This window comes from Crocodylus porosus, unplaced genomic scaffold, assembly GCF_001723895.1.
Source record: "Crocodylus porosus isolate Cpor-Errol unplaced genomic scaffold, CroPor_comp1, whole genome shotgun sequence".
Lineage (NCBI taxonomy): Eukaryota > Metazoa > Chordata > Crocodylia > Crocodylidae > Crocodylus > Crocodylus porosus.
The window spans coordinates 24,350,761-24,378,185 of record NW_017728912.1 but is presented as its reverse complement, the minus strand read 5'-3'; the positions used below and the strand labels follow the sequence as shown (position 1 = coordinate 24,378,185).

General features: G+C 44.7%; 1 protein-coding gene across 1 annotated transcript in view; it reads left to right on the top strand.

Annotated features, from left to right (window-relative positions):
- Positions 1 to 26,522, top strand: part of STAP1 (signal transducing adaptor family member 1) — a 35,127-nt gene extending 8,605 nt beyond the window's left edge. Inside the window, exons 2-9 of the mRNA XM_019534201.1 lie at positions 3,722 to 3,793; positions 6,755 to 6,868; positions 10,924 to 10,980; positions 12,155 to 12,327; positions 13,506 to 13,634; positions 16,882 to 16,951; positions 25,476 to 25,575; positions 26,374 to 26,522. Coding sequence (XP_019389746.1) covers positions 3,722 to 3,793; positions 6,755 to 6,868; positions 10,924 to 10,980; positions 12,155 to 12,327; positions 13,506 to 13,634; positions 16,882 to 16,951; positions 25,476 to 25,575; positions 26,374 to 26,486 — 828 coding nt within the window. The 3' untranslated portion in view covers positions 26,487 to 26,522. The remainder of the gene's footprint in view (positions 1 to 3,721; positions 3,794 to 6,754; positions 6,869 to 10,923; positions 10,981 to 12,154; positions 12,328 to 13,505; positions 13,635 to 16,881; positions 16,952 to 25,475; positions 25,576 to 26,373) is intronic.
- Positions 26,523 to 27,425: the final 903 nt, after the last annotated feature.

Genomic DNA, 27,425 nt, shown 5'->3' with positions numbered 1-27,425 from the left:
CACTTTTCCAGGCTAAAGAGCCCCATGGCTCTCAGCCTGTTGTCATAAGGTCTGTTTTCCTGACCTCTGATCATGCGCATGGCTCTTCTCTGGACTCTCTCAAGCTTCTCCACACCCTTTTTTACTTGTGGAGCCCAAAACTGGACACAGTACTCCAGCTGTGGCCTCACCATGCACAAAGCTGGAGGGTTCCAGTTTGATTTGGAGGGATTAAAGGGTCCTCTGATTTGATCTGGATTCGGAAATTTGGTCACTGAATTGGGCTGACACTCTGCTGAATTGAATCAGGGACTGAAGCTTCGCACAGCTGTAACCCCTACCACCCTATAGTCTCAATTCCTAAACCACTGGTGCTTCCCCAGCCCTAAAGCTGTCTTTCCCCAAGCAGCTTAGATACTTTATTGGAGATTCCCCCTGCAACCTGCTCAGGAACGCTTCCTTCCATGGCTTCCAGGGCTAGATTGCCTGTCCAGCTCAAGCCCCGGTTTTATATCCTGCAAGCCACCTCTTTTGGGGTCATGTGGCTCCCCTGATTGCCCTCTGCTTTATCTGCTGTTTCATGTGACCCTGTATGAGTAATCAAGGAACAGCTCCCTACTTAATATAAACAGTGTCCTTATTGTATCAGTTTCTTGTAGAGCTGTTACATGGCCTACTGTTTTCCCCCAGCCTCTCTAACTCTCTTGTTTTTCCTGTCTCCTCCCCCTTGCTTACTGTTCCTCCTTCTCAGCTGTTGCTGGTTTTGCCTCTGAGATCCATACAGCCTGGTTTTCCTGCAGCCTGCCTTCCTTTAAAATAGCAGGAGCACCAAACTCCCTGCTATAGAGCCCTTGCCCCAAAGACTATGCAATGCACTCAGATTAAGTTTAGAAAAACAAGCCTATGCATAAGTTATCCAAATAGTACTCATTAAATACACAGCATGGTCAGTGCTGTGGTATTAGTGGTTTTAAAATAGACTAACTGCTGTCATTTTCAGGGTTTCTAATAGGATCTTTTTAACAGCTGCTTCACCTTCATCATTTTTGTGCATTTATCCAGAGTACAATTATGTTTTAAAGTAGATATTGGGGCTGAAAGATGCTGTGTACTGTGGTTTCTGCATTTAGGTGGCATGAAGATAACTGATGTTCATTTTAATGGAAGCAATGGGCAACAAATTATAACACAATGCTGGTCCCAAAGTTAAACAAATTATGCCCTTCTTCAGCATGCATGTCAGTGGATGTACAAAAAGATGCCTGTTAAAATTTGTTACCATCACCAGATTTCTTTATGATGACATGACAGCAGCTGTCCTAAGCGATGGCTCAGAAACAGAGTCGTGTATTATTAGAACTGGAGTCAAGCAAGGATTTGTAATTGCATCAACATTTTTTTTTCTTCTTTATTGCAGCTATTCTGTATATCATTGCTGATAAGCTTCTATCTGGAGTCAGCATCCAGTACTGACAGACAGGGATCTCTTTAATATTAACTAGTTATGTTCCCAATCCAAAATAACCAACGCTTCCATTACTGATCTTCAATATACTAGTCATTGTGTTGTGTATGCCCACTCAAATGAAGAGCTCCAGGTCACTCCTGATTGCTTCAAGAAAACCAAAATACCTTACCAACCCCAACCCAAGAAGCTGCTTACAATTAAGGAGAATCTTTGGAGAATGTTGAGCATTTCCCATACCTGGGTAGCTGCCTCTTCCAAAAAGTAAATATAGATGATGATATTTAACATCAGATAAAATCTACCAGTACCACCTTTGGACATCTCCAAAATCATGTTAAATGATTATGACATCAGGACCCATACCAAACTTCTTGTTTACAATGCTGCCATTGTTCCTATGATGTTGTATGGGTAGAAAACCCAGACAACATACCAGAAACACCTGAAAGGTTTGAAAGTTACCATCAGTGATGTTCTTCCAATTGAAATAGAGGATTTTCTGAAAACAAATACTAGTATTCTGGTTCAAGTAAACTCTACCAGCATTGAAGCTATATTTATATGACCGCCAACTCCATGGACAAGACATGTTACATGGGTGCCTGACAACTGGCCCCTAAAACCGGTCCTATACTCCCAAATGACTGATGCTGACCACTGTAGATGTGAGCAAAAGACAGTCAAGGACACTGTGAAGACCAATCTGAAAAAATGTGACATTACTATCAGTAGTTGGGAGATGTGAGCACTAAATCACCCCCAATTGTACCATGATGTACAGGAAGGTATCAATCACTTCAAGAAAACTCATCTCATCTTTATCATGCATTATCTAAATACTAAGTACATAAACTGCCATTCTAAATGAAAGAGTGTAGAATAAGGTCAGAATATCCTTAGTGTCAGGACATGGAATTAATATCAGCATGTTCCCCATGTGAACAAACTATCAGGGTCAAAATAAATCTTTTCAGGATTAGACAGTTAAAAAAAAAAGGATGACTGGAAGCGGAGGGTTCCATCTCCACATTTGTTTGCCCTCAGCTAACTTTGTTTTGGCCCATGTCAGCAGGGATATCAATGTTTAACGTCTGTTCAGCCACCTGAATTCTTGATCCAGATCTTCCACTGATATCAAGAAGTACCTGTGGGTGCTCCACACTGTCTATAAATCAGACCTCACCTAGGTGCTTAGAAACAAAACTACCACCTGTGTTTAAACAAACATTTTAATACAACATTGGCCTGTTTGTGCCTTCAGAGCATGTCTAGACAGACATTTGCTACCTAAAACACTGAATGAAATTAGCTGTTATGGTTTTATCTGAGAAAAAGCAACTCATCATCATTCACTGTCCCAGTTGATAGTGGAAGACACAAGGGTTCAAATTTTATAATGAAAATAATGGCATAAATGCAGAAACGTACCCATATACTTTCTATGTGATAAACAATAAATTATTATTTTGGGGCAGCTCCCTAACTGGTTAAAAACGAAAATCAGACTGACTCGATGGGAAAATATTGTTGTAGCCATAACAGTCCAGGAAATATACAAGAAACGGGGGGAGAGGGGGATTGTTGATATCTTTTACTGGAGCAGTTGGGAGAGATGTTGAACAAACGTTCAGGCACAAAGAACCTTTCTTCGGATGACAAGAGAGGAAATTCTGCATGTTTGTTGATGTACCTTTGCCCTACAGGGCCAAAACCTCCTGTTTTTCTCCTCTGTCCTTAGTATGGAGTCCTACCATTATATAATTTAGAGTGAGCAATATAAAATATGAAATATTTTAATAGTTTCTTCTTTATTTTGTGGAATTCACTTGTTTTAACTATGAAACAAAAACATTAGAAAATACTAGCAAATTACTAAGCAGTCTGGAGGTGTTGTTAGTGTTGTGATTACCAGTATCAACAGTATCAGGTACCAAAATCAAGATAATGGACATGGCTCATGGCTTTGTTATGCCAGTTTTAAACTGGCAGAGCTCTACTGAAGCCAGCAGAGCTACACTGTCCAAAAATAAAGCAAGGGGCCATGGGTCTGCTGACATGAAGTCCTGACTTTGAATAAGGACTAATTTCATAGACCTTTTCCACTTGTGAGGCGTTGTCAGCAGAAGATCCTGGACTGCTCCAGAGCTATCCTGTGCTGAAATAAAACTGTCCAGGTTTTGATATTTTTCTTAAGTCCTTCATTCACTGGCACTTTTTGACTGGATAATCTTGTCAGCTTCCACAGAACTGACATTCTCTCTTCATACCCAACAGGAATTTAAACATCACTGGACAGAACTCAGAGGAACCACACTTTTCTTCTATAATGATAAGAAAACCACAATGGTGAGTAGCACTATGGGCTAATGTGAAGATGTTTGAGCAATTTTGTTAGTATTTCTCATCAAGCAAGAAAGCACATGTGTGACAACTGCATCTCTCAGTCCCATCCTCCCACACTTTGGAAACCCAGAGAGCAGGAAGCAAGCCCAGAAACCAAAATGCCTGGTGAAGTCATGGGAAGTAAAATAATGATACAGAAAGTTCTTCCTCACCACAGTCATTCAGGCTACACTAAGCATTTGCTCTAGGGATGAGATCTATCTGGAGCTGCAGCACAGGTAGGTGGAGTATCTTCTTCAAGGTCACCCACGAAGCCCAGAAGCAAGAATAGAACCCAGATCTCCTGAGCCCATCTAGTAGTCAATCCATTAGGACCCACTGGACATTTTTAATGGACATTAAAGATCATCTTGTTCACAGCACTTAAAAGCAGAGGGGTTATCCAGATATCCTTCTGGACATCAAACATTCCCTCCTTCACTGTACAGTTGAGAACAGCTGTTAATCTAATATATGGTTTTCAAAATAGTGGGGGAAAATGCTGGTTGAAAGATGCTATTATTATGATACATACAGCATGTATATCCTCTTTATCTTCTGTACAGGCTCTTTGACAGAAAAGCAAGAAATTCTACTCCAGTGCCAAGTTTATGCCTTCCTAACACAAAATATCTGCAGATCAAAAATGAATACCAGTAAACAAGAATTATTTCATACCCTGAACGAACACAGCTTATCTTGCTTGAACTGTATTTGAAACCAAGCTCACAATCACAGTTGAAGGCCCCACCACAGTTTTTCAGAGCAGTGTGCATAGGGATGTATTTTTTTCCTTAAAACCATTTTCTAAAGGGCCTGATTATTCTCTCCCATGTGACTAGAATATATTGTTGTGGCTCCTTGACTTCACTAAAGTAATGCTTGATTTATGCTCATTTCAGTGAAAGATGTAAAAGGCTTATTGCTCTAGGTAATCCTAAGAGCATAGTTTACAACAACATCACAACTTAGCTCTTAAATCAAAAATTTCAAGCTGCAGTGGTTAGCAAAACTACTGCAGTCTTGCCAGCAACAACTTTGTTCAATGAACATGACAGTAAAGACTCTGTTTTACAACCACCAAGAGTCTGTATCAAGCCAGCAGTTCCCAGATAAATACTTGGAAGAATCAAAACCCTCCAGCTGTACATTTTTGCAACATCTCCCACATGTTTCACTGTACAGGATGTGTAAAAAGAGGGACTATGACAGTGATAATTTTCACCCTTCATAGTTTTCCCCTGCAAGCCCATTCATGAATCTTCATAGACATCTTACTAGGAGTCAAAAGCCAACCATAATAAGTAAACTTCATATTTAAATTCCAGAGGGCATATTTAATTAAGTAATCTGTTTTGCATATAGAGGTTGTAACTGAAGTTGCTTAGGTCTCTATACAGGAAGTATCACCTTAATCCCATATTTCCTGGCTGTCTAATATTTACTTTGTTTTTTCAATTGTGACTTTAATATTCTTGTAAGTATGTAGAGGGAACCTGGGGACAGGCAAGGTGAGGGGAGAATATTATCTCTGCACTGTGGCTAATATACTGGTAATGTAATGGCCTCCAGGCAGCTAGATGTCTTTCTGGAAAACTCTTCCATCAGCAATAGCACCTGAGGGGTAGGGGGAATCTGGTAAGGGGACCTCAGGCTAAAGTTCTTGGACCCTGTCCTGAAAGTAATAATTCCTAGACAATACTGAAAACGCTTATTACTTTGTATTAGGCAATCTCAAACATGCTTACAATATGCATTTATTTGTAAGACCAGACCATACATTATAACCTGAGCTCTCTTTTGCATCAGCTGTTCCTCAGGTTTCTCCATTGTAGCACCTCTCCACCTGTCCTTTTCCCTTCCCCCTTCCTCACAACGCCTTTCAGGTTTTGACTGTCCTAGAGCTAGCGGGACCTATTTGATCTGGCTGCCAAGGTGAGTCAGTAAAATAGCACAGCCAAATGCACCAGTTCTGAATTCTAGCATTGGGTCAGCAACCAGCTTGATTTTCTTCTTGAGCATAATGACCTTTGAGTGATAGGTATGCAGTAGATTTATCTGCTACACTCTGGGTGCATCTTCACATACAATTAAAGACCTGAACTTTCTGTGCAGAAAATTCTGGCTCATTAAAGCACTCCCAGACATGCATCTGAACGCGTGCCCATCAGGAACAGTTCAGTCCAGAGCTACTCACCCTGCTCTGCCCCCTGCAGCAGCCAGGGGAAGCTCCAGGCTCCCCCAGGTGCCAACCCTTGGCTGGCAGGGGCCACAGGGGTTGGTCCCAATCTTCATGGAAGTAGGGAAGCTGTCCTGGCTCTGGCGTAAGCCAGCCCCAATCTCCACATGGCTGGGAGGCAGTTTCCCTGAGCCGGGACAGCTTTCCCCACCTCTCAGAGATCAGGACAGGTCTCAGTCCCTAATGTGGCTAGGAGGTAGCTGCCCTGCCTCTGGGACATCTCCCTCCACCTGTGGAGTCTGGGGCATAGCTGGGCAGCAGTGACCCCCTGCTGCCTGGGCTGAGTGGGAGCAAATTGCTTCCAATCAATGTCTACACTTGCACTCCTGCACATTAGTTAATGCACTGTTTTTCTAGTATCTATGTGTATTGGTACTAGCAAATGACATCTTAGACTAATTTAATGTGCTGTAAGTAATGCACATGTACAGACTGTGACACTTTACGTAGGAAATTTCCAGTGATGTAAACTAAAGCAAACAGAGTAAACAGTGGAAAAGTGAAGTTTGCATACAATGCTTCCTAAAGCTGAAAGAAGCCCTCTCTAAGAAATGAGACTGTTTTGTCACTATGTTTTTCCTTTCTGTGTCAAGTCACTTCTTTGGGGAACAGCTGATGTTACAGTTTTGTTTTGTTTTTTACAGTGGATGTCATAATTATGTGTTAATTCTTTTTCCCCCCCTTAGTATTTTGAAAAACTAGATCTAAGGAATTTGACTTCAGTAACTAACATTAGTCCAGAAAACAGATGTTATGCCCAATTCATCTTGACGCTGTCAAATGAGGAAATAGAGATGAAGGTGAGTCAACAGAGTCAAATTGTAAAGTTGTTATGTGTGCACCTTTTCAGTGTTTGACAGACAGCTCCAATCACCCCACCATCACCCAGCCGCTGCTTTCTGCTAGTATTTTCCAAAGTAAGTGCTATCCACTGCCCTTTGGGGACCAAGAGGGGAATTTTGGAAGCATTCTAATTTGTGTGAAGGAACTCAGGCCTGCAGAACGGAACCTAAACTGTGTTCCAATAAGAGTGGAAGCTTCCATCTGGCTACATTTTACATGGTGTGTCTTATTTTCTTGCATGGAAAAGCAATTGAAAAACAAACCAGAAGTGAAGATTTTTGTTTTTTCTTGGATGTAACAGAAGTGCATAAAATGAAAGGTAAACGAGATGCTGAACTGGATCATGATCTCACACTTTAACATCTCTACTGACACCCACAAAGATGTAGCATATTAAAACCTTCTTCAGTAGGAGAATAAGGTCAATTATTATTAATCAAAGAAAAATCAGTAAGGATAGGTACAATGCACTTAGAATGGAACAATTATATGCACAAAAATGAAAGGCTAAGCTGCAGTACTGCAGAAAAGGACCTGGGGTTTCTAGTGGACCATAAGGATGCTCTTGGGACAAAAAAAAAAAAGCCAATAGCATCCTGGGCTCTATTAACAGGAGCTTCACTTGCAATTTGAGAAGTGATTCACCTGTTCTATTTGGCAATGGTGACACTTCACCTGGAGTATTTTGTCTCATTTAGGGCACCACATTTCAAGAAAGATATGAACCAATTAGAAAAAGTTTGACAGAAGGTAAAAAAAATTATTAGAAATCTAGAAAATATGACTTACAGGAAAAGGGTTGAAGAACTGTGATTATTTCATCTGGAGAAGAGAAGATGGAGAGATTTGATAACAGTCTTCAAATACCTGAAGAGTGGCTATGAGGAAGACAACAGACTAGTCCCAGATTACTTGGGGCATGTTGTGGAATCTCCTTCCTTGAAAGTTTTCAAGACTTTAGCCTGAGCTTCAAACACTTGAATGAGATGGCTTGGGCAGGGATGATCCTGCCTTGAGCCTCTTTCCCTGAGAGAAACGTCACAGGAGAAGTGTAAGGTTGTACTGTTCTCTCCAGTACTAAGGCTGTTGCTTCACTTCATAATATTTATTTTCATTGCTCCACTGCTCTACTACAATGAGTAAAGTCTGTTTCTACATACCAAGCATTGGTATATCTCCATTCTTCATTCAGGACCTATTTTTAGGAAGTGTCTTGACTGGTCCCTAAAGTAGTGCTGTAGCTTTATTTCAGCAGACAAATGAGAACTTGGAATCATAGAATAGAAAGACCGAAAGGGACCTGTAAGATCATCAAGTCTGGTCCCTTGCCATGAGCAGGAGGTGATTGGATTAAAAAAAGCTCAATGAAGTGCCTGTCCAGCCTCCTCCTGAACACCTCCAGGATGGTGGCTGCACCACTTCTGCTGGGAGTGTGTTCCAGGTTCTAGATACCCTTACAGAAAAAAAGTTTTTCCTTATGTCTAGCCTAAATTTTCCTCCAACTAGCTTGTGTCCACAGGACCTCATTCTCCCAAGGGGTGCCTCTCTGAGGAGTTTCTCCCCTAGATCTTGGTGTTCCCCCCTGATATATTTGTAGGTCACCCTTCAGTTTTCTCTTACTCAGGCTGAACAAATATGGAGGATTCCTAGTCATGGTCCGAACTACACAAAACTCAGAGCTCAGCCAGACATGTCTAAAGGTTGAGTACACTGTTTGAAGCACTTGAGAGAGCCCATGCTTTGTTTCAAACAAGCTGAAGCCAGTTTAGAGGTTTATGTTAGAACAATGGAAAAATGAAGGGTTTTATGACTGCAAACTGAATGAGGCTCAGTAAAACTGACTCCTTCATTGGAAAAAATCTGCCTCCCAGTCTGGAGAAGAAACTAAAACCTTCCCTCCTGCTGGTCTAGAAAGGCATCCTCATGTGCTGTTCATCCCTCTTTAGAGAGCAGGGCTTACAGGCCTCCCTTCCGACTCCCAGGCATATGGAAGAAGAAGGTGCAGGGGCTCTTTTCACACATGGGCTTCCATTTTGTCCCTTACTGCATCCCTGGCCAGTGACAACAGGTCAGTGGGCTCTTCTTCCTTGTGCTACCCTTCCTTTCCCTCACTTCCTAGCATTCCAGTAGCATCTAGAGGCCTCTCCTGAGAGCAGGCCCTGTTGTAATCAGCACAGTATACACATGCATATGGAGAGGCAGTTCCTGTCCTGCACTCCACAAGTGGAGGATGGTGGTAGGTGAAACAGAGGGAGAGCAGGGAAGTAACTTGCCCTACAATCACACAGCAAGTGGGTGACACAGAACCACCTTGGGAACTTCACTCTGCTCCCCCTCCACTGCTCACGTTCCTGTCCTTTCTCTCCCCCACACACTTAAAGTGAAGAAGATCAGAAGGACAGGCATACAAGAGAAGGGAAGTGGCAGTGAACTGGTGAGAGTGAGTGGCATGGCAAGTGGGTAGTGGTACACCCAGGCTGACTAGCTCTGCTGAGAAACTCACACAGCTATTCTGCTTTCAGATCTAGTGCATGCCACATTGGCTTGGAGTGCCTGCACAGCACTGCATTGCCCATATAACACCTAGCATGTTCACAGGTAACACAGGGTATCTCTGCACAAATGTGTGCCATGTAGACACCCCTTCCATTTCCCCAATCCCCATCATCCCAGAAGGGCTTAAATTTTGTCATGGGCCTTTGGTTATTTTGTAAAAGGTAGAAGAATGGGAGGGGGCATCAGGAGGACTAACTGGGACTGAAGCCAAACAACATGTCTACATCAACTCCCTTGACATGACCCTGCAGCTCTCGATGTGTCATTGCTTATCCAGGCTCAGAACAGCTGCAAGGTGCAGCAATGAATGCAGTGCTCTCTCCATGCCCAGAGTCCTGGGCCTGAAAAAGGTGGCAACAAATCAGGTTTTGCAGGTGTTTGCTTTTAAAATAGGAATAAGCAATAAGGAGACGGCAGTGGGTGCCTTGTGGTGGGCTGGGTTGGGGAAGAAGGGAGATGGAAAACAGGGTCTAAATTGCTTTTGCTCATCCTCTGAAGGGTACAGGAGAGCAGTACATACAACATTCCTTTCATGTCTGTAACCAAACCTACACTCATCTTTCTCTTGCACTTATGGTTTGCCAGTTAAGGAGCTGGATGTGCAGAACTCAGACTCTGTGTGTCCTGGATTTTTGTAAGCATGGAGAATGCTTTTGTAGCCCAGGGGAAGAGTTGGTCACTGGGCTGCATTAATTCTTCCTTCATGAAAGGTGGTTTAGAATCTGCCTGATGTTTAAAGAAAAACACAAGAATGAAGCACTACCCATCTCTTTCTCCTTTGTGTCCAAATACACATTCTCCCAGGGAAAACAGGTTGTAGTTTCACATCATAATAATTAAAAGGAGCACAGCTAAAGCAAAGTCTTCATTGTATTTGTAACCATGTGGACAACCAGGCTCTCCTGTCCTACAGGGACCTGTTGGACAGCAGCATCAATGCTGGCTTCACTGTTCCCAGGGCACAGACCTGCTGCAGTATGCATAACATGGCATGAATTGCCTCTTCTTCTGGTGCATCTCCCAGGGTGTGGGGCAGGTGAAGCCATGTGCCTCACTGGTATGCAGCAGGGAAGGGGCATCAGTGGTTTCTGCTTTTCCTGTAGGCTCCTTCTTCACATTATTTGAGTGATTGCATGCAGTTCCCTTCATCTTCATTCCAAAAGAAAGTAGACACTATGGCATCCTGTATCTTGTACTTGAGTTACAAAGTGAGTTCAGGGAAGGATGTCAGAGAGGGCAGATTGTGGACATTCAGTGCAGAAAGGCAGTATATAAGAGTGTCTGCAGTACAGAAGCCTGCAATGGATAGGTTTTACTTGGTTTCATTTGAAAGGTTTTGTTTAGGCCTACTGGCAAGTACATACTTCATAAGGGATTGATGGAGAAGGACCTGGAGAAACTGGAAGTAAGTTTTGATCTGCACTTTTACATTGTCACTTTTTTTCCCCCTTCTCAGGTAGAAGACTATGAAAATGGGGAGGAGTGGAAAGGCTTTATTCTCACAGCCACAAAGGTAGGGCAGTTGGTTGTTTCTGCTTCTCAGTTGTCTCTGGCACCATTACAGCATGCCTGTTGCCCTCTTTGTGTCAATAAAAGTTCAAGAGCATCTGATAGTTCCTTTGTTCTAAGCTTATTCAGCTATTCACCAACTGCATGCCAAAAAAGTTATTTATCCATACAATATTTTCTTTGAGTGCACTGTATCAGACTTTTCTGAGTGACTGACAAAGCCCTGCCCTCAAGATTTCTGTCTATGCTAAACACAATTCAAACCGAGCCAGCATAGATGGTTGTAACAAATATGGAGTCTATCTTAGTAGGGAAGAATGCAACCTACATAAGCAATGAAGGCCTCTGCCTATCTGCCTGAAGCATCTCTACACCTTTGCATTAAGTTAGAGAGTGAGCTTACGTTCCTATCTTGGTCCACTGTCTGAAGGAAACCTGGCTGCCTTAGAAACCTACCCCAAACTGCTGAAGAAATCTGCTTTTTTAATGTCAGATTTGGACCAGTTTGTGTGTTCACAATTGGCTTATAGCAGAATGTAGTTAAGTGACCAACCTAGTGCATTAAGGTATGTTGATGTAAGACGGTTGTAAACTTAAGCCAATTCAAATGCCTGTGTGAATATATGTAAGACAACTGATTTAAAAGTTGATTTTAGATAGAAGGGTGTAAAGTTGTGGGTATAGTAGCCATTAAAAGTGCAAGAAGCAAAGCTGTCTTTGTACTATTTTTATAGGCTCAACTGTACAGCTGGGAAAGAAGCATGAACAGCCTAAACCAAACACAAGCCATTATCTTGTCTAGTGTTTAGCTTAGGCAGTACCTGCTTCTTTCCTAGACTGAATAAGAGGTGAACTTTCATACTTCACAGGTCCCAGTGAAGGCAGTCTATGAATGGAACCCCAAGGGTTCAGCACTCTCAGGATGTCAGGGCACAAACATTTATATTTGCTTATCAAAAATCACTTGGATTAACCCTCCCCACTCCTTCCCCACCACAAAGCCAGGACTGGACCCTAGACATTTCAGATGGCCAGCTAGAGCTCACCTGCTAAATCCAACAAATGAAAAAAAGACTTCTGTAAAGCAGTGGTATTTCTTTAGAGGGTGTTGTTGGTACTCGCACCTTTGTTCCACTCACAGCATTTCTTCTACAACTTTATTTTGTGTCAAATCATAGCTGTCAGTCCCAGTGTGCACGTCATTGCTGCCTGGCCAACAAACCAGGATGAATGAAGTACTGGAGAAAGAAAAGAAAAGAAGGACAGCAAGTGAACAGTTACCTAGTGCATTTCTAAGCAACGAGAAACCACATAATGGAAACTATACTAACATGATGAACTCTATACCTGAGTAAGTCCAGACTAAACTATAATAATCTGAATCTCAGAGTTCCCCCAGCCCTTTTTTCAAAAAAAGAGCACTATAATTTTCCTATAAAAATAGTTGTCAGCAAAAAATAATCACATAATCATTGTATATTCAGTGGCCCAAATTTCACATTAACATGACCATTATGGGACTTTATGTATTATTTGTTCTTCCAAAGACTGTTGTATTATCCATGTCTCCTTTGGTTGGTAGAGCCAATATTAGAAAATACAAATTTCACACTCTTGTGATTTCAGGAACTAATTTGTCCTCTTCCAAAGAGCAACTATTGATAAGATGTGGGTATTGTGTTGGAGAGGATCTTTCATGGCCATGGGCAAATGTCTGAAACCAGATTTTGCATGAGGTTAATTAGGTCTGAGATTTAGTCCACTAAAGATAGGATCATTTGCAAAGTCCTGCTCTGGAATCATGCTTGGGTTCCAGTCACCAGAGTTTGAATATTGGGCTTCAATTTTGGTCTCTCTCTCCCCTTTCCTTTCCCCCGCAAATCAGTAATTACTTGGGCCCTGCCATACAGAGTTCTGGTATTGCAGCCTGTACTTACCTTATGATGGGTACGGCAATAGTCTGATTCCTCTGCTGTACCCAGAGATTTTTGCAATTACTGTTTCAGTGTATTTTTTTGGAAAAAGCATACATTCACCCTAAGCTGCTTTTCTGGGAGAGTCCCTCACTCCCTCCACCCCGCAAGCCACACATTTGTTCATCATCCATTTTGCCAAATTATAATACATTCACTGGCAATGGATGCTCTAATGCTTCAAGTTGTCTCAGTTTACTGTTTTTCCCACTTTGAGTATGTGACTATTTTCCACATGGGAGTAGGATGGGCTTATTCATTATCCAGCCACCTATCTGAATTGTGCCTGAGCACTGTTTACTTTGTCACTGTCTAGAAGGAACAAAGCATTGGTACTGCAAGTTATGCAGTCACCACTACTTCTCCGTAAAAAATGCTGCTTTCACTTGCAACATGTCCTGTGGTGACAAAGGAAAACAGCAGCCTTGAACAACTAACACAAGTTATTCAGGCGTAGCCAACAGACAGAGGGACAATCCCGTGAGTCAGGGTAGCCCTCATGGAGCCCTGCTCTGCACAGTGCAGGATGATGGTCTCCTATCCTCCTTTTCTGCAGGTGTTACTATGAAGTATCCCGGCAAGAAGCCATTGAATTATTAGAGAAGAATCCTTCTTTGGGGAATTTGATCCTGAGGCCTGGTAGTGACAGCAAGAATTACTCAATCTCCATCAGATATTTAACAGAGTAAGTTCACTCTACAAAAGATTACATAGTTCTGAGCTGGCACGTGCTGCATGATACAGCTTCATTTGGAATTCCTGGGAAATCGCATGTTGAGCTCATCCCTGCCTGGCAGACTAACTTGGGAGTAACAGTTTTAGCAACAAACATGGGTTTGACACACCTTGATTATCTTTTAGGAGGAGGAGGAGAGAATCAATGGGATGAAAGGATGAAAGAAGAATCAAACAGCTGAGCTGCTGGGGCAAAGTACTTTTGGCTTGTCCCTAACATGTCCTACATTATTTTCATGGCAACTTGAGACATTTTAAGCTATAGGCAATTACCTTAAAATAGAACACAATATGGATCCATATGTAAAAATTAAAATAAATTAGAGAAGATAAAGAGCTAGAAGAGATCAAGGCTACAATTAAAAAAAAACAACCCAAATTGACACCTGCCTTTTCCCTTCCTTCCTCCCCCCCCCATTGCTACTTTTCAACAAGTTTCAAAACAGGAAGCAACAAAAACCCACAGCGTAAAGTCTTGGGCCTTCAGGTGTCATGCTGGGCTGTGGGCAGCCAGGTCTGGGGTGTGCAGAGTGTCAATGTAGGAAAGCCAGGAATCCATAAGCCAGGAGATCAGTCCATGAAACCGAGCCAGAGGTCTGGGCAGAATGTGGGGTCAGAAGGCTTCAGGTCAGATATGCAGGAGATCAAACAAGAGTCAGGTCAGAGAGCCAAAGGGTCAAGCCAGACTCAGAGTCTCTGGGCAAGCCAGGTCAGGTATCAGGAGAACCTGTCAGAGAGCCAGTAGCACCACAAGACAAGGGTGCAGAAGCCTAGGTACAAGGTTGAGCCTTGTTGCCCAAGGGGCTTATATTAGAAAGGGTGAAGGATCAGCTGACCCTGGTTGACAATTGGTGGCAGAAAATGGGCATGTGCTTAGGCCCAGATGGAGGGTTCTGGCCACCTGTGTCTGCCCCAATGTGCTACTGAGGAGGTGACAGACCAGGTTGAGCAGCCATGCATGAAGACCATGAATCCAAGAAGAGCCATGGGGAAGGCACTGGCTAGTGCTTGGAAAAGTCCCTGACAGAGCTGGGAGTGGAGAAAAGTTATCTGTGACCCCTCCTTTGGTCTGGTTCAGAACAGCCTTGGGACTCCCTACCAATGATAATTAGTAGTAAAGTAAGGCTTTGGGTCCAGTGTCTAATGGCCCTCTTTGTAGGGTATAGTATTTTGGCCAATAGTATTCTGGAGCACTTTGTAAGATATAGTATTTTGGCCAATAGTCAAAGGAAAAGACTCCAATAGGCACCATTCCCAATGGGTCCTGTTGCTCTTTGTAGAGTTTTCTTTTTCCACCTGCACCAAGAAGCCCATGAGCACTCCTTCATGTCCATCTCAGGTATCACTGGCCTACCTACCAAGCACTCTGTGCTTCCAGCAGGGTCTGCACTCGTGGGGCTCAACCTCTGATCCATGGGTCAAATGGAACCCACAAAGCTGTATCAGCAAGCTCATGCGGCTTCCTGTGGGTCCAGAAATTCGGCAATAGAAAAGCAGTGGCAGTGTTGCCACTTCCCTGCTTCCAAATTTCTGGACAATAGGGAGCTCTGAAGGCCAGATTACATGGCCCTGCACTCTAGATCGTGCCAGGGTGAGGTTAGGCTTGCACATGGGGTTGGGCCAGCACATGACTGCATTCAACACACAGTGTCAGGCTGGCACACAACTGCATCCTGTGCACAGGTCAGGGTGGTGTATGGCTGGATCTGGTGCGTGGAGTTGAGCTGCTGTGCAGCTGGATCCGGTGCATGGGGCAAGCTAATGCATGCCGCCACACCCATGGACCATGCACCATCCCTGTGTGGGATCTGGCCCACAGACTGACCCTGTGCCACTCCCTGTGGGCCAGAAATTTGGACACTATTGCACTAGAGAATGACACTATTCCTAAGTGAATCAGGAACCCACTCAAGCAGATACTTTAGGCCATCACTAGCTGGCCATAGCAAGACTTGTTCTGAATTAGTGGTGAATTGTTGGAATACCCGGTCGATTCTACAAATGGTTTGAGTTGCACTGCCATCTGACTGCCTATCCCAAGACCCTGATTAATTGTTGATTCTGGAAACTTGTGGAAGAACAATGCTGTTCAATTCTGAGGGCTGCCTGACCTATTTTAGTATCACTCATGCTAGTACTAAAACAATTCAAAATGACCCAATGGTTAACCATGCTAAAAGCCCCCCTAGACCTATGTAAATCATTTGAATCACTTCTGGTTTTGGGCGCCAATGAACCAGCTGAAGAGATCTCATGATTCTTAACAGGGTCAGATCCTCCAACAAAGGCAAGGCTTTGGGGCTGTGCTTCAACTTTGTGTCCAAGCAGCCCTGTGATTCCTGCTTCCTGTTTGCAGCTTTCTAATGTGTTCATCACTTGATCAAACGAATAGATGCTTGCGCTTGACAAGGCAAGGCTAAGCCTGCATCTGGCAAGGCATTAGCTACAAAGCATGATTTCTGAACTGCGACACTCTGTATTTGTTAATGGGTGGTGTAACATTTCAGATCCTGGTCTGCATGTGACATTTTGCCAGGACAAATAGAAACAATCTCATTCCCATAACACAAAACTACATAGTTTTTATTCATTATGAAATATCAAAGCAAGAAGCAGGTTTGTTGGACCAAGGCCCAAGACCTAAGTTATTATCAGTCCTTGCTACTCAGAACTCCCACTAAAATCAAGAGGAGCATAATAATAATAATAACAACAATAATAACCTTTATTATTATTATTATTATTATTATTATTATTAAGTGACTTACAGGAGGGAACTGAAGGGGAATCTCTTTCTAATGCCTGGAATCTCAGGGATTCTGAGTCAATCAAGGGTACTTTCAATCAATAACCTCTCATCAATAGCATCCACCACCAATTGAGAAAGACAGAAGATGGTATTCTTGATATTCCTAAAAGTAGGACACGTGCATGAAAACCCTACTTTCTGAACGCTTTTCTAGCCTTTGCTGTAATAGCAATAAAATTACAAGAAAACCTTTTTAGCCATTTCCTGTTCACATGTAGAGGAAGCTAGTCTTTAAAAAGTCTGAAAACACCTATTGTACTGTCGAAACTCAGCAGCATATGAATGTCTTCACTAGATTTCAGGCTAGCCTTCTCATTGAGGGATCTGCAGCTAGTCACAACTTATTTCAGTGACTGCATATTAATAGTGGACTCTCTTCTTGTTTCAGGGTTCCTTGCATCAAGCACTACAAAGTGGTGAAGCTGGAAACAGGTTACAAAATTCAACTGGAAAGACCGGTTAGTGGGTATTTTTTGTTGGTGATTTTAAAGCAACTGGGACCATCACCCATTTCAGTTCATTCTCTAAAAAAATACAGAAAAGAAGAAAAAAGAGGTGGGAATTTGTCTAAGAAGGGACATCAACATCTCTGACAACCCTGAAAACTGAACTTTCTGGCCTTCCCTGAACACCTACTTAAATTGCAACAGTTTCATTTAGAACTTAAAAACAAGAACTGCCGCTTACTGGGTCAGACCATAGGTTCATCATGCCCAGTTACCTGTGGTCACATAGGCACCAGCACTTCCCCTGGCTCCCACTGCTGGGCGGGAGCTGCATGCTGAGCTCCCTCCTCCATGGAGCCTGCTGCTCTGTCCCCCTCCTCCTGGAGAGGGCTCCTACTGCCCTTGTTCTCGAGTTGCCATATGCAACCCAAAGGGACCCCACAGCACCAGTGGGGTCTCTCCACTGCTACCACCCATGCCAGCTCCCTGGTCAGCCACAGCACATGCCAACCCCAGCCCCCACCATTACAACACACCCCACCCCATAGTGCAGCCATAGTTGCCTGCCCGAGCCTTCCTGATCCCCTCAGTCTCCCTGCCGAGAGGAGGGAGGGCCCACAGCTCCCCCTCCCACACCATCCCACCTTCTCCCATGGCACAGTAGGAGTCCCCTTGGGGGGCGGGGGGCGATGGAACCCCAGCAGGCCCCAACATAGGGATGGCAATGAACCACGGGAGAGCCAGCAAGTTAAGGGGGCTCCCCCTGGCTTAACCCCACTGGGATGGGATCACAGGCCCTCACAAAGGGACCCAGGCCAAGGGCAAGGTCTTAGGAACCTCTTCCACACCTGGAGCTGAAAAGGGCAAAGGTCTGTCCACCAAGGCCAAATCACCAGCACTGAGGGGACCAGGTGCTCTGCATTAGGGAGCATTATACTTGCTCAGTCCATCCTTTGTCCTGTCAACATGGCTTCCAAGCCAGGGAGCCACAGCTATGCCCAGGCTGCTTTAGGGAAACCCACAGCTCCTGAGCCTGGGCTCTGCACCACTGCTGACACTTCCATCTTAGGCTTCGCTGCCCTCAACTGCAAGCTTAGGGTGAGGTGCTGGCTGCCTGAGAAAGAGGACTCACACTAGCTTGGGTACTGGTGGCCCCCAAGATTGTGGCAGCCTCTAGATTCCACAGCAAGTGAGTTTTCTTCCTTGCCACTGAAGCTGCCATGCAGGAGGCAGTGGAGAAGGGACCTGCTGTAGGGAGTAAGCCCCTTGAGCCTCTGGAGGAGCTGGGGACTAGAGTAGTCCTACACTCTGTCTCCCTATACCTTCCCGTCTTGGCCGTCCTGCCCCAGCTCCAGACCCTGGGGACAAATTGGAGAGAGTACAGCGGAGAGTGACAAAAATGATGAGTGGGAGACACGGTTTATGAGGAAAGACTGAGGCAAGTGGGCTTATTTAATCTAGAGAATCTGAGACAGAGGGGATTTAATAGCAGCCTTCAATTACCTGAAAAGTGGTTCCAAAGAGGATGGAGCTAGACTGTTCTCAGTGGTGGCAGATGACAGAGCAAAAAGCAATGGTTTCAAGTTTCGGCAAGGGAAGTTCAAGTTAGATATCAGAAAAACCTTTCTCCCTAGGAGGGTAGTAAAACACTGGAACAGATTATCCAGAGAGGTTGTGGACTGTCCATCCTTGGAGGTTTTTAAGACCCAGCTAGATAAAGCCTTGGCTCATGATCTAGTTGGGGATGGTCCTGCTTTGAGCAGGGGGTTGGACTAGATGTGACCTCCTAAGTTCTCTTTTAACCCTAACTTTCTAGGATTCATCTCCTTGGTTACTCCCCTCCCACTGGTGTGCTGGGCCTCTTCCATGTGTGCTCCTTCTGCAAGCAAATAATGATCCAGCTGGCAGCCAGGGCCAGGGCAGAGACCAAAGGGGCCCTTTGGGTCCCCATCCAAGGGTCTCTATCTAATCAGGATATGCCATACAGTAGGGGACCTGAGGTGCTTCTGGTGCTGTGCACCAGGGCACCTGCACCGGGAATACGCCAACAATAGGGGGCGATGCAGGCCCCCACTAAAGAGATGGGCACCCCCACCAATGGCACCCTTGGTACTCCAGCTCCTGCACTCAGGCCCTCTGCGAGCTGAGGGGACCTCAGTTCCCAAGAAGGGGGCCAACCAGAAAACCATCCTTGTCACCCCTTGAGCTGTGCCACACACCCCACCCCTGGGGAAAATAAATAGTCTACTCCATGGAGAGAGATCCGGGACAGCCAGGCCATCCCAGAGAGGAGTCCATAGAGGAGACCTCCCACCATTCTACTGACTTTGACCTGCCCCCCAACACTGCAAGTGCTGAAGCACAGGCCTCAGCCACCCCTGGGGTGGGTCTGGCAGCACAGCCATCCCCATCTGACCATCTGGGGGAGGATGGAGCCCTGGGGCTCACTCTGGTGAGCTCTGATGGGAAAGAGCCCCTTCTCCAGGGCTCTAAGGAGGCACCAATGCCACTACAGTGCCTCCCAAAAACAATCTCAGACTCACTCTGTGGTCCTGACATAGAGGAGGTTGAAGCAGCATCCCCCAACACCCTGAACAACCATAAGAGGGACCCTGCACAGACCCTGCATTCCGCCTTGCCATGCCCTGAGCCACCCCTGCCCCTACCCAAGGGGCTGCAGTGCTTCCTTTGCTGGTGTCGGGGAAGTAGCAGACCAGGTAGTTCAGACAGTGCTCCACCAGGCCTATGACATCAAACCCAGTGGGCCTAGCCACATTAGTCATCTATCTCACCAGAAAGGATGCTCTGGCTAGGAGGACTCCCAAGGACTGCAGAGCCGCTTTCCTGTCCCTCACTCACACCTCTGGACAGAGTTTTACTGGGCAGTATCCACCGTCTCCTTGGACTGATTTGAGGGCCAGTGGGCATTGTCCAATGTACTCTGCTTGGCGCTCCCACGCAGGGCACTTGTTTTGAACCATTGAGCTCCACTCCTACCCCTGTTATGTTTTTAGTTGCCCCAAGGAATCAGTTGCCACTTTCCCAGTAGCTTCCCTTCCTGAGGGGAGGTTCTAGTTTCACTTGGTGGGCTTTTGGCCCAATGGCCCCATAAAGTGGCAATTAGGCCTCGGTCACACAGTGGCAGAAAGTGGGTGTAGAAAGCAATAATGGAACTAGACTGTTCTCAGTGGTTGCAGATGACAGAGCTCTACTATAACTATCTTAAGTTGCAGCAAGGGAAGTTTAGGTTAGATATTAGGAAAAACTTTTTCCCTAGGACGGTAGTAAAACACTGGAACAGATTATCCAGAGAGGTTGTGGATTCTTTGTCTTCGCAGGTTTTTAAGACCTGGGCAGACAAAGTTTGGCTCGGATGATCTAGTTAGGGATGGTCTGCTTTGAGCAAGGGGTTGGACTAGATGACCTCCTGAGATCCCTTCCAACCCTCATTTTCTATGATTCTGTGAATGAAAAGGCTATGACCAGGGTTTTCCCCTTGTTTGTCTCCCACTTGCAGCCTTCAGTATTTAAGGTCCAGGAAGTTCTGATTCAGAAGCTGTACTCCTAACTCATGTTCAATAGCTACTGATGCTCCTTTTCTCCAAGAATTTGCCCAATCCCTTTTAGAAACTACCCAAGTGTGAATTAAAACCAGTTCAGTTAACTTAGGGCAAAAAATGTATGGGCATTGATTTTATCTGGTTTCAGTTAAGTCAATTAGGAATAAGCATGAACTAAATGGAAATAAACCCAGTGAAAACTGAAGGGGTTGTGTCCATGTAGCCCTTGGTACCAATCTAATAATATCTGCTAAAATCAACACCTTAAATTAAATCAATCCAACTTTATGTCCATCACAGACTTCTCTTCTTTCTAGTTCTGAAATGTCTGTTTCTTCATTACTCCTTAGCAACTTTAACTAGCAAACAAAATGAGGCTGGGTATACTGCCAAAATTCTAATATAATTCCAAGATAATGTTTAGATGCTGCTATTAGATTTGCAGGATATAGGTAACAAACCACTCAAGAAATTACTTCTGGCTTTCAACAACAATTGCAGGTTGCTTAGTTGTCTGGATAGGCTCTCGTCATCTTTCCTTGCTCAGAGCAGAAAATCACCACTCCTGTTAGCCCTGCCTGTATGCTCAAGGTGCTATCCTGTAAAGCATCTGATGAAGGAGGAAACCAAACCAAACAAAAAGCCCTGCCCAATTGGAGAGCTCCTCCAAACCAATCCCAGCCAGCAGGGACCTCACTCTTCTGAAGGCACAGCTATCCAAGATCATAATGCCCTTACCTTACGACCTTGAATCCAAGTAATCAAAACTGTAGAGACTCTAGGGCCCACATTAGGCAGAGTTCTACTACTAGCCATACCCAGAAGAACTTCCAAACGTTCCCCCTCCAGCTTCTTTTCTCTTTATATAGATCCCCAGCCTAAGGCAGGGCAGGAAGCTCCTTTATTACACCTAGGCTGTTTGATCCTGAGTTCCAGAGAAACCTTAAAAGGGTACTCCACCTTGTTACCCACCTCCTCCAGATTCATTCTCTTATGAAATCCACGCTACATTTTCCTGAGGTGTCCAACATGAAGTATTGCCAGATTAACTGGAATAGGATGTGGGAACTGTTAACCTTAGATAGATACTTAGAACAGAAAGGAGAGAGGAAGGTTATATGAAAGGCAGTTAAACTAAACAGTACTAGTTTGATATGCCCCTTTGACAAGTGGCCTGAAACAGGGCCCAGATTTTAGATTCACAATTTTGTTTTAAAAGCTACACCCCAAGCATAAATAGCAAACCTATAGAGGTTTCCAGGCAGGTGACAATGGAGGTAACTGAAATATAACAGGGTCCCCAGGGTGGCCCAGCTGTGCAGAGTCCTCAGAAGGGGAAAGGGGTTGTGTTCATTTAGGGCATGGTGAAGACAGTCCTGGAAGCGAAACCCTGTCATCAGCAGAAGACACCATTCAAACTACTGCCTATCAGGCCACAGCCTTGAATTTGGGGTCTCTACTTATCTAGCATAGCCACTCATCCCAGCCTGCCACCTTTTCAGCTGAGAACCAGGGTAGAAAACCAAGGTAGATGTAGGTAGTCAGAACTCACTATCTAAGCTTAGCTACCCACCCATTTCTTGCAACCAGAGCGACCAGCCTGGGTCAGCTGACCCTTTACCCCTTCCTATAAAAACTCATGACCAGGAAGAGGAAGTGTCTGGGCAACAAGGCTCAATTTTGTACCCATGCTGCCTTGCCCACAACTTGTGCCTCTACTGGCTCTTCGATAGATTCTCTAGCTAGCTGACCTGTCTTGCCCACAAACCCTGAGTTTCGCCTGATCCTTTAGCTCCCTAATCCAACTCTGGTTTGAACTCTTGATTACCAGACCAAGCTACCCTCCTGACTCTGTGCACTGCTCAACCCTCTGGATCTGTGACTCAGGTTCTCAGATTTGGCTTCTGGTTTCCTGACTCCCTATACTTAGATTCTGCACTCTCCCCGATGTTGGTTGCTTCTTTTGATCCTGGGTGACCCCCAGATGTGGCTGCCCAGGACCCGCCATAACACTGCCTCTGTTAGTCATCCACTGCAGTGAGGAGGAGAGCTGCCCAGTTATATCTGTTTTATTTTTTTTAAAATGGAGGGAGAGCAAGGGATGCAGCTGCTGCTAAATCAGTGGCATGGGTAGAAGTGGTGAGTCAAGATTTAATAATAGAATTGAAGCAGGCCAGGAGAAAAAACAGGAATCCTGAAGACCCAGTGAACAGGAAAAAAATGAAAATGTAAGAATAAAAAAAATAATTAAAAAAGCTACTACTTTGTACCAGAATAAGAAGCGATGTGGCCAGAGATCTTCAACTTTCACTTCTTACTATACCTTACAAGGACAGTTGAAAACAGGAAAAAACTACCAGAGATGGTTAACATTAAATTAAAAAGTATGACCCAAAAGTTATTTTCAAAACAAACTGCCATGTATATAAAATGTGAGAAGCAAGGATTGATGGGGTGGAGGTGATCTCTCTTATTGGACCAACTGCATGGTTGGAATAAAGTTATACAAGCTTTCAAATGCCATGCATTCTACATCAGGTCTGACCAGGTGAAGAATTCATGGCATTTGAAAGCTTGGCTGGCTGTTCCAACCATGCGGTTAGTCCAATAAAAATCTCACCCCAGAAGTATCTTTGCCACTTACATAATCCTGGACAATCATGGCTGTAATATCACTTTAGTACTGTACATATAAAATCTAAAACCTCTGAAGCACTTCAGTTCCCCTGTAAAAGAATTGTCAGCCTTAATATCAACTTTGCTCTTTTTTTTTTAATCTGTGTTACAATAAAGTCCATCTTAAGAACTTGTCAGTTAAGTTCCCCACCATTTTGCTACAAGAGAAAGGCTAGATCCCGAAGTGGCCATTCAAACCAGGTTTCTACTGTAGGGCAAGGGTTGGCAACCTACAGCCCATGTAGCCATTCAACAGGCCGCCAGATGTAGGGTTCTGGCAGCATTCGGTGGTGAGGGGCTTTGGCTGCAGCCACTCTCCCTTTGTGATCACAGGAAGAAATGCCACCTGCAGACAGGTCCCAGCACTCATCTGCCTGTGAGCTGAGGTGGGTCATTCCAGCCCACAGGCAGAAGAGGTTGCCTGCTGTAGGGTGTTAGGCCTTTCAACCTCAGGTATTTTGAAAGAATAACAGGGGGTGAAGGGCGTGACTCCTTTGGAGGGAATTCGTATGCAGCACTGCCCTAGTTTTTTGGCTGTCAGGATTAGTTTAAGTCATGGATGTCAAACTCACCCCAGTCTGGATCTGAACTCCTGGGGCCCCTCCTGGGCTGGCTGTATGGAAGCTGTACTGAGTCCAGGGATCTGTGGTCAGTGGTGCTGGTTTGCATCCAGGCAGCAGCATGAATAGGCAGCAGTAGTAATCTGAGGCCAACAGCAGGGGCTGGGCAACAGGGCAAACGAGGGCTGTACACAGCCCTTGCTCCCCCACTCCCTTCCCCCACTGCTAAGAGCCATGCGCACTGGGTCCAGGGACCCCAAATCCTGTGGCAGGCCACACCCCACAAGGCCTGTGGTCAACTTCCACTAGCCCCTCAGACTACTGGGAAGCTAAATGAACCAGTTCTTCAGGCCAGATCCAACCGTGGGCCCCTATATTTGACCCCCTTACATTAAATGGATCCCCACAGTTGCCACGGCTAAAAATCCACCCTTGGTCCCATGGATGTCACCATTACAGAATCAATCATAGAACGATAGAAAAGTAGAACTGGGAGGGACCTCAGAAGGTCATCTAATCCAACTGCCTGCTTGTCTAACCCATTTCTAAAACTACACAATCAACCTTGTCACACAACTGCATAGCACATTGTCCAAGAACACCAAGATTTTCACAGGTAAAGCAGGGGCCCAAGGCTGTCAGTGTTCCACCATTGCAAGGATGGTTGAAATACACTTGAGAGATCCAAGGGGCCATTCCTCTCTGCTACATAGGAAGACAAACACCCCTGCAACCCACACCAATCTGACGGTGGGGTAAAATTCCTTTTGGATCCCAGATGTGGCAGTTGGTTTAACCCCGAGCAGAAGCAGCTCATGGGAAAGGAGGAAGTCCCAGGAGGTTAGTCATCCCACCCCAACCTACAGAACACAGCTCTTCAATAGCTTAACTTCATAAAATTGGACCCTCTACTTTTCCTTCCTCTTCCCAGTACCATACCAGATTTGAGCATTGACTCATACTTCCTCTTCTCAGTATTAACTGGGAGCAGGCTGGTGAAATGTTTGTTCCTCACAGAAGTGTTACTGATGTATAGCTGTCCCTCTCATTCACTGTACCAGGTAGCCCTGTGCTGAAACACACTGTGATGCTCTGTACACACAACCTCTAATGTCACAGCAGCATAGCCACATTCATACCATGCTGCAGGCCAGCTTAGAGAGGTTCAGACATTTTGCTTCTTCTGTTATAACCTCCCTAGAAAATCTGTGTGTTGTGGGTAAACCTTGCTCGACTGTGGGGGAGCAGAGGGCCCCAAGAAAGACTGCTTTACTGGCATTGCAGCTACAAGCCTTAATTAATTTGTGAGGATGCTGAAGAACACCACAGGCCTGTTTCCGGCTGAGCTACAAGCAGTCTTACTTTGCATAGGCAGAGAGTGAGCAGTTGTAGAAAGGCAGTAGGGATTTGGGAAGCAATCCCATCTTGCTAGCTTGTTCAGAGATGCAGAACTGGGCTGCAGCACAGGGTAGAGGTCTCCACTCTCCCTGGGCACTGTGGGAGCTTCTGCCTACAGCATGCCACCCCTACCACTCTGAAAGACCACAAAGTGCTTCTTCAGGTATTTGGGTGCTCCTGATTGTTCTCATTTTCATTTCTTTGATGGGAAGTGCTGCAGCCTGCTGCATTTGGGGTAGATGCAGTTCTAGAAACTTGGCAACATCTTGAGGTACCTACCTGCAGCCCTCTTTCAGAAAACTTAGCTTGCCATAATCTCGTCATGCCTTTTTAATTACCTAGGTGATGTTCCAGAACCTGCACGATGTCATTAATTACTTTGTCAAGGAAACACGATGGAACCTGAAGCCATTGGTCATGCACACCTATGACAACAAATCGGGTAGGTCATTCATTGCTGAGCATAAGGACTGCTTCTGCTGGAACCATCTTACTGAGAGGTGGTCAGCAACTGTGTTACAGAACAGCATTCAGTTTTATCAGCACAGTACACTTGTGGTAAGGGGCTGTCCAGAGGCTCTGGTTTTTTGACTACCCATTACATTTCTAGTACCAATGACCATTCCTAATTATAAACTACTGCTTCTTTTGGAGCAGCCTTATGGTAGCTGAGCAGCTAGTTTCAAGGAGAAAAATTCCATGCGTCAGAAGTCTTTTACAATAATAAATTGCATATATGCAAGGGTAGCAAAGAAGAGTCTGATGAGAGAAAACCATGACCGAAGCAGTATGTTGCAGTGAGTGGTTGCAGTAGACAGAGAAGAGGCCTCCTGAGCTCAATTCTCTCCCAGCCTCTAACACTGCAGGTGTGTCGCATGTGTTTAAAAATAACATGTGAAGTTGAATGTGGGCATTCTTAAAGTGACCATTGATTTTCTGCACACGTACTTCATCTTTGCCCAGCCATGTCAGCATTGCAGCTGCAAAACCCACTAGAGAGTTAGTGCTGGGCATTTAACATATTTGTCTTCCATGAAGCTGTCTGATTTTAAATACCACATTAAGCAACACCCACACCCAGCAAGATTTGTTTTTGCTCACCCCACTTAAATCTTGTATCTGATGAGTTGACCCAAATGAAAGAAAAGTGGGACTAGGCTGTTCCAAAGAAAGCGAGTTTGAGGCAAAGGAAGAATACAAAATCTTGTCTCTTTTTTCCATCCCCCCTTCCCCCCTACAGAAGCACTAGCTTCAAAGTACACTCCATCAGCGATGTACCAGGCTATTGTCTGTAAGGAAAAAGAGAAGTTGCATATAAGCCCTGATCCTGTGAAATTCACAGAACCACTTTGAAGCATCTTGGATTTACTGCAGGAATATCCATATCTGCAAATGGTGAGGAAACAATGCCTTCTTTTAGCATGAAAGTTTTATTTGAGGACCAGCACCAGTAAGACTTTTGGTAAAGAAAGCATTACATAAGGGGGCAGTACAAATGTAGCATGACAGGAAATATCTCTCTCTATTGATCAGGTTGCACAATCTTCTCTCAAAAGCAACATTATGTTGTTCTCTGAAGAGGATCTCTCAGGATGGCTGGTAGAGGCAGCACCGTGCCTTACAGATTCATTCTCATTGTCAAACATGCTTGTGAAGATTTTACTAGTTACTGATTTTGAGGCAAGAGTGCAGTTGCTATCGTTAAGAGAGGGAAGTGACTCTCAGGGTCAGGAAGGAAACACAATAGTCTGCCTCTAGCTTTCTTGTTTAGACCTAGGCATGTGAAGGGACTAGCACGTCAGGTGGCCTGTGTAATATCTGTCCATTTGTGATGAGTGAGAAACCAGTATGAATGTCACTGACTCTTTCCATCACACTTCAAAGACATGAAGAACTGCATAGGCCTAGCAAGCTGAGCTGCTCTCTTGGATCAAAAATGGCACAATTGAGGTAGCATACAGAAAATAAGGAGCATGCTTCTGCCCTTATGGTCAGGGCACTCACGTGGGAAAGGGAGACCTGGGCTCCAAAGATTATGTCTGCTTCTTATTTACTACCTTTAAATGCAACATGCGCACAAAACCAGTGCTGGAAACAGTGACGAAAATGCAGGACTTCTCTCTCTCACCCAAATGCTCGAACCAGCAGGCTACGGTCAGGCTGCTCCTTGCTCATTTTCTGGCCCCACAAATTTTGCATTCCTTTCTGCACAACTTTTGGAGGAAGTAGTTTGCTCCCGCTCAGCCTTGCCTTTGGCTTGGTGAATAGGACCTTCTCCTCAGAGGTGAGGAA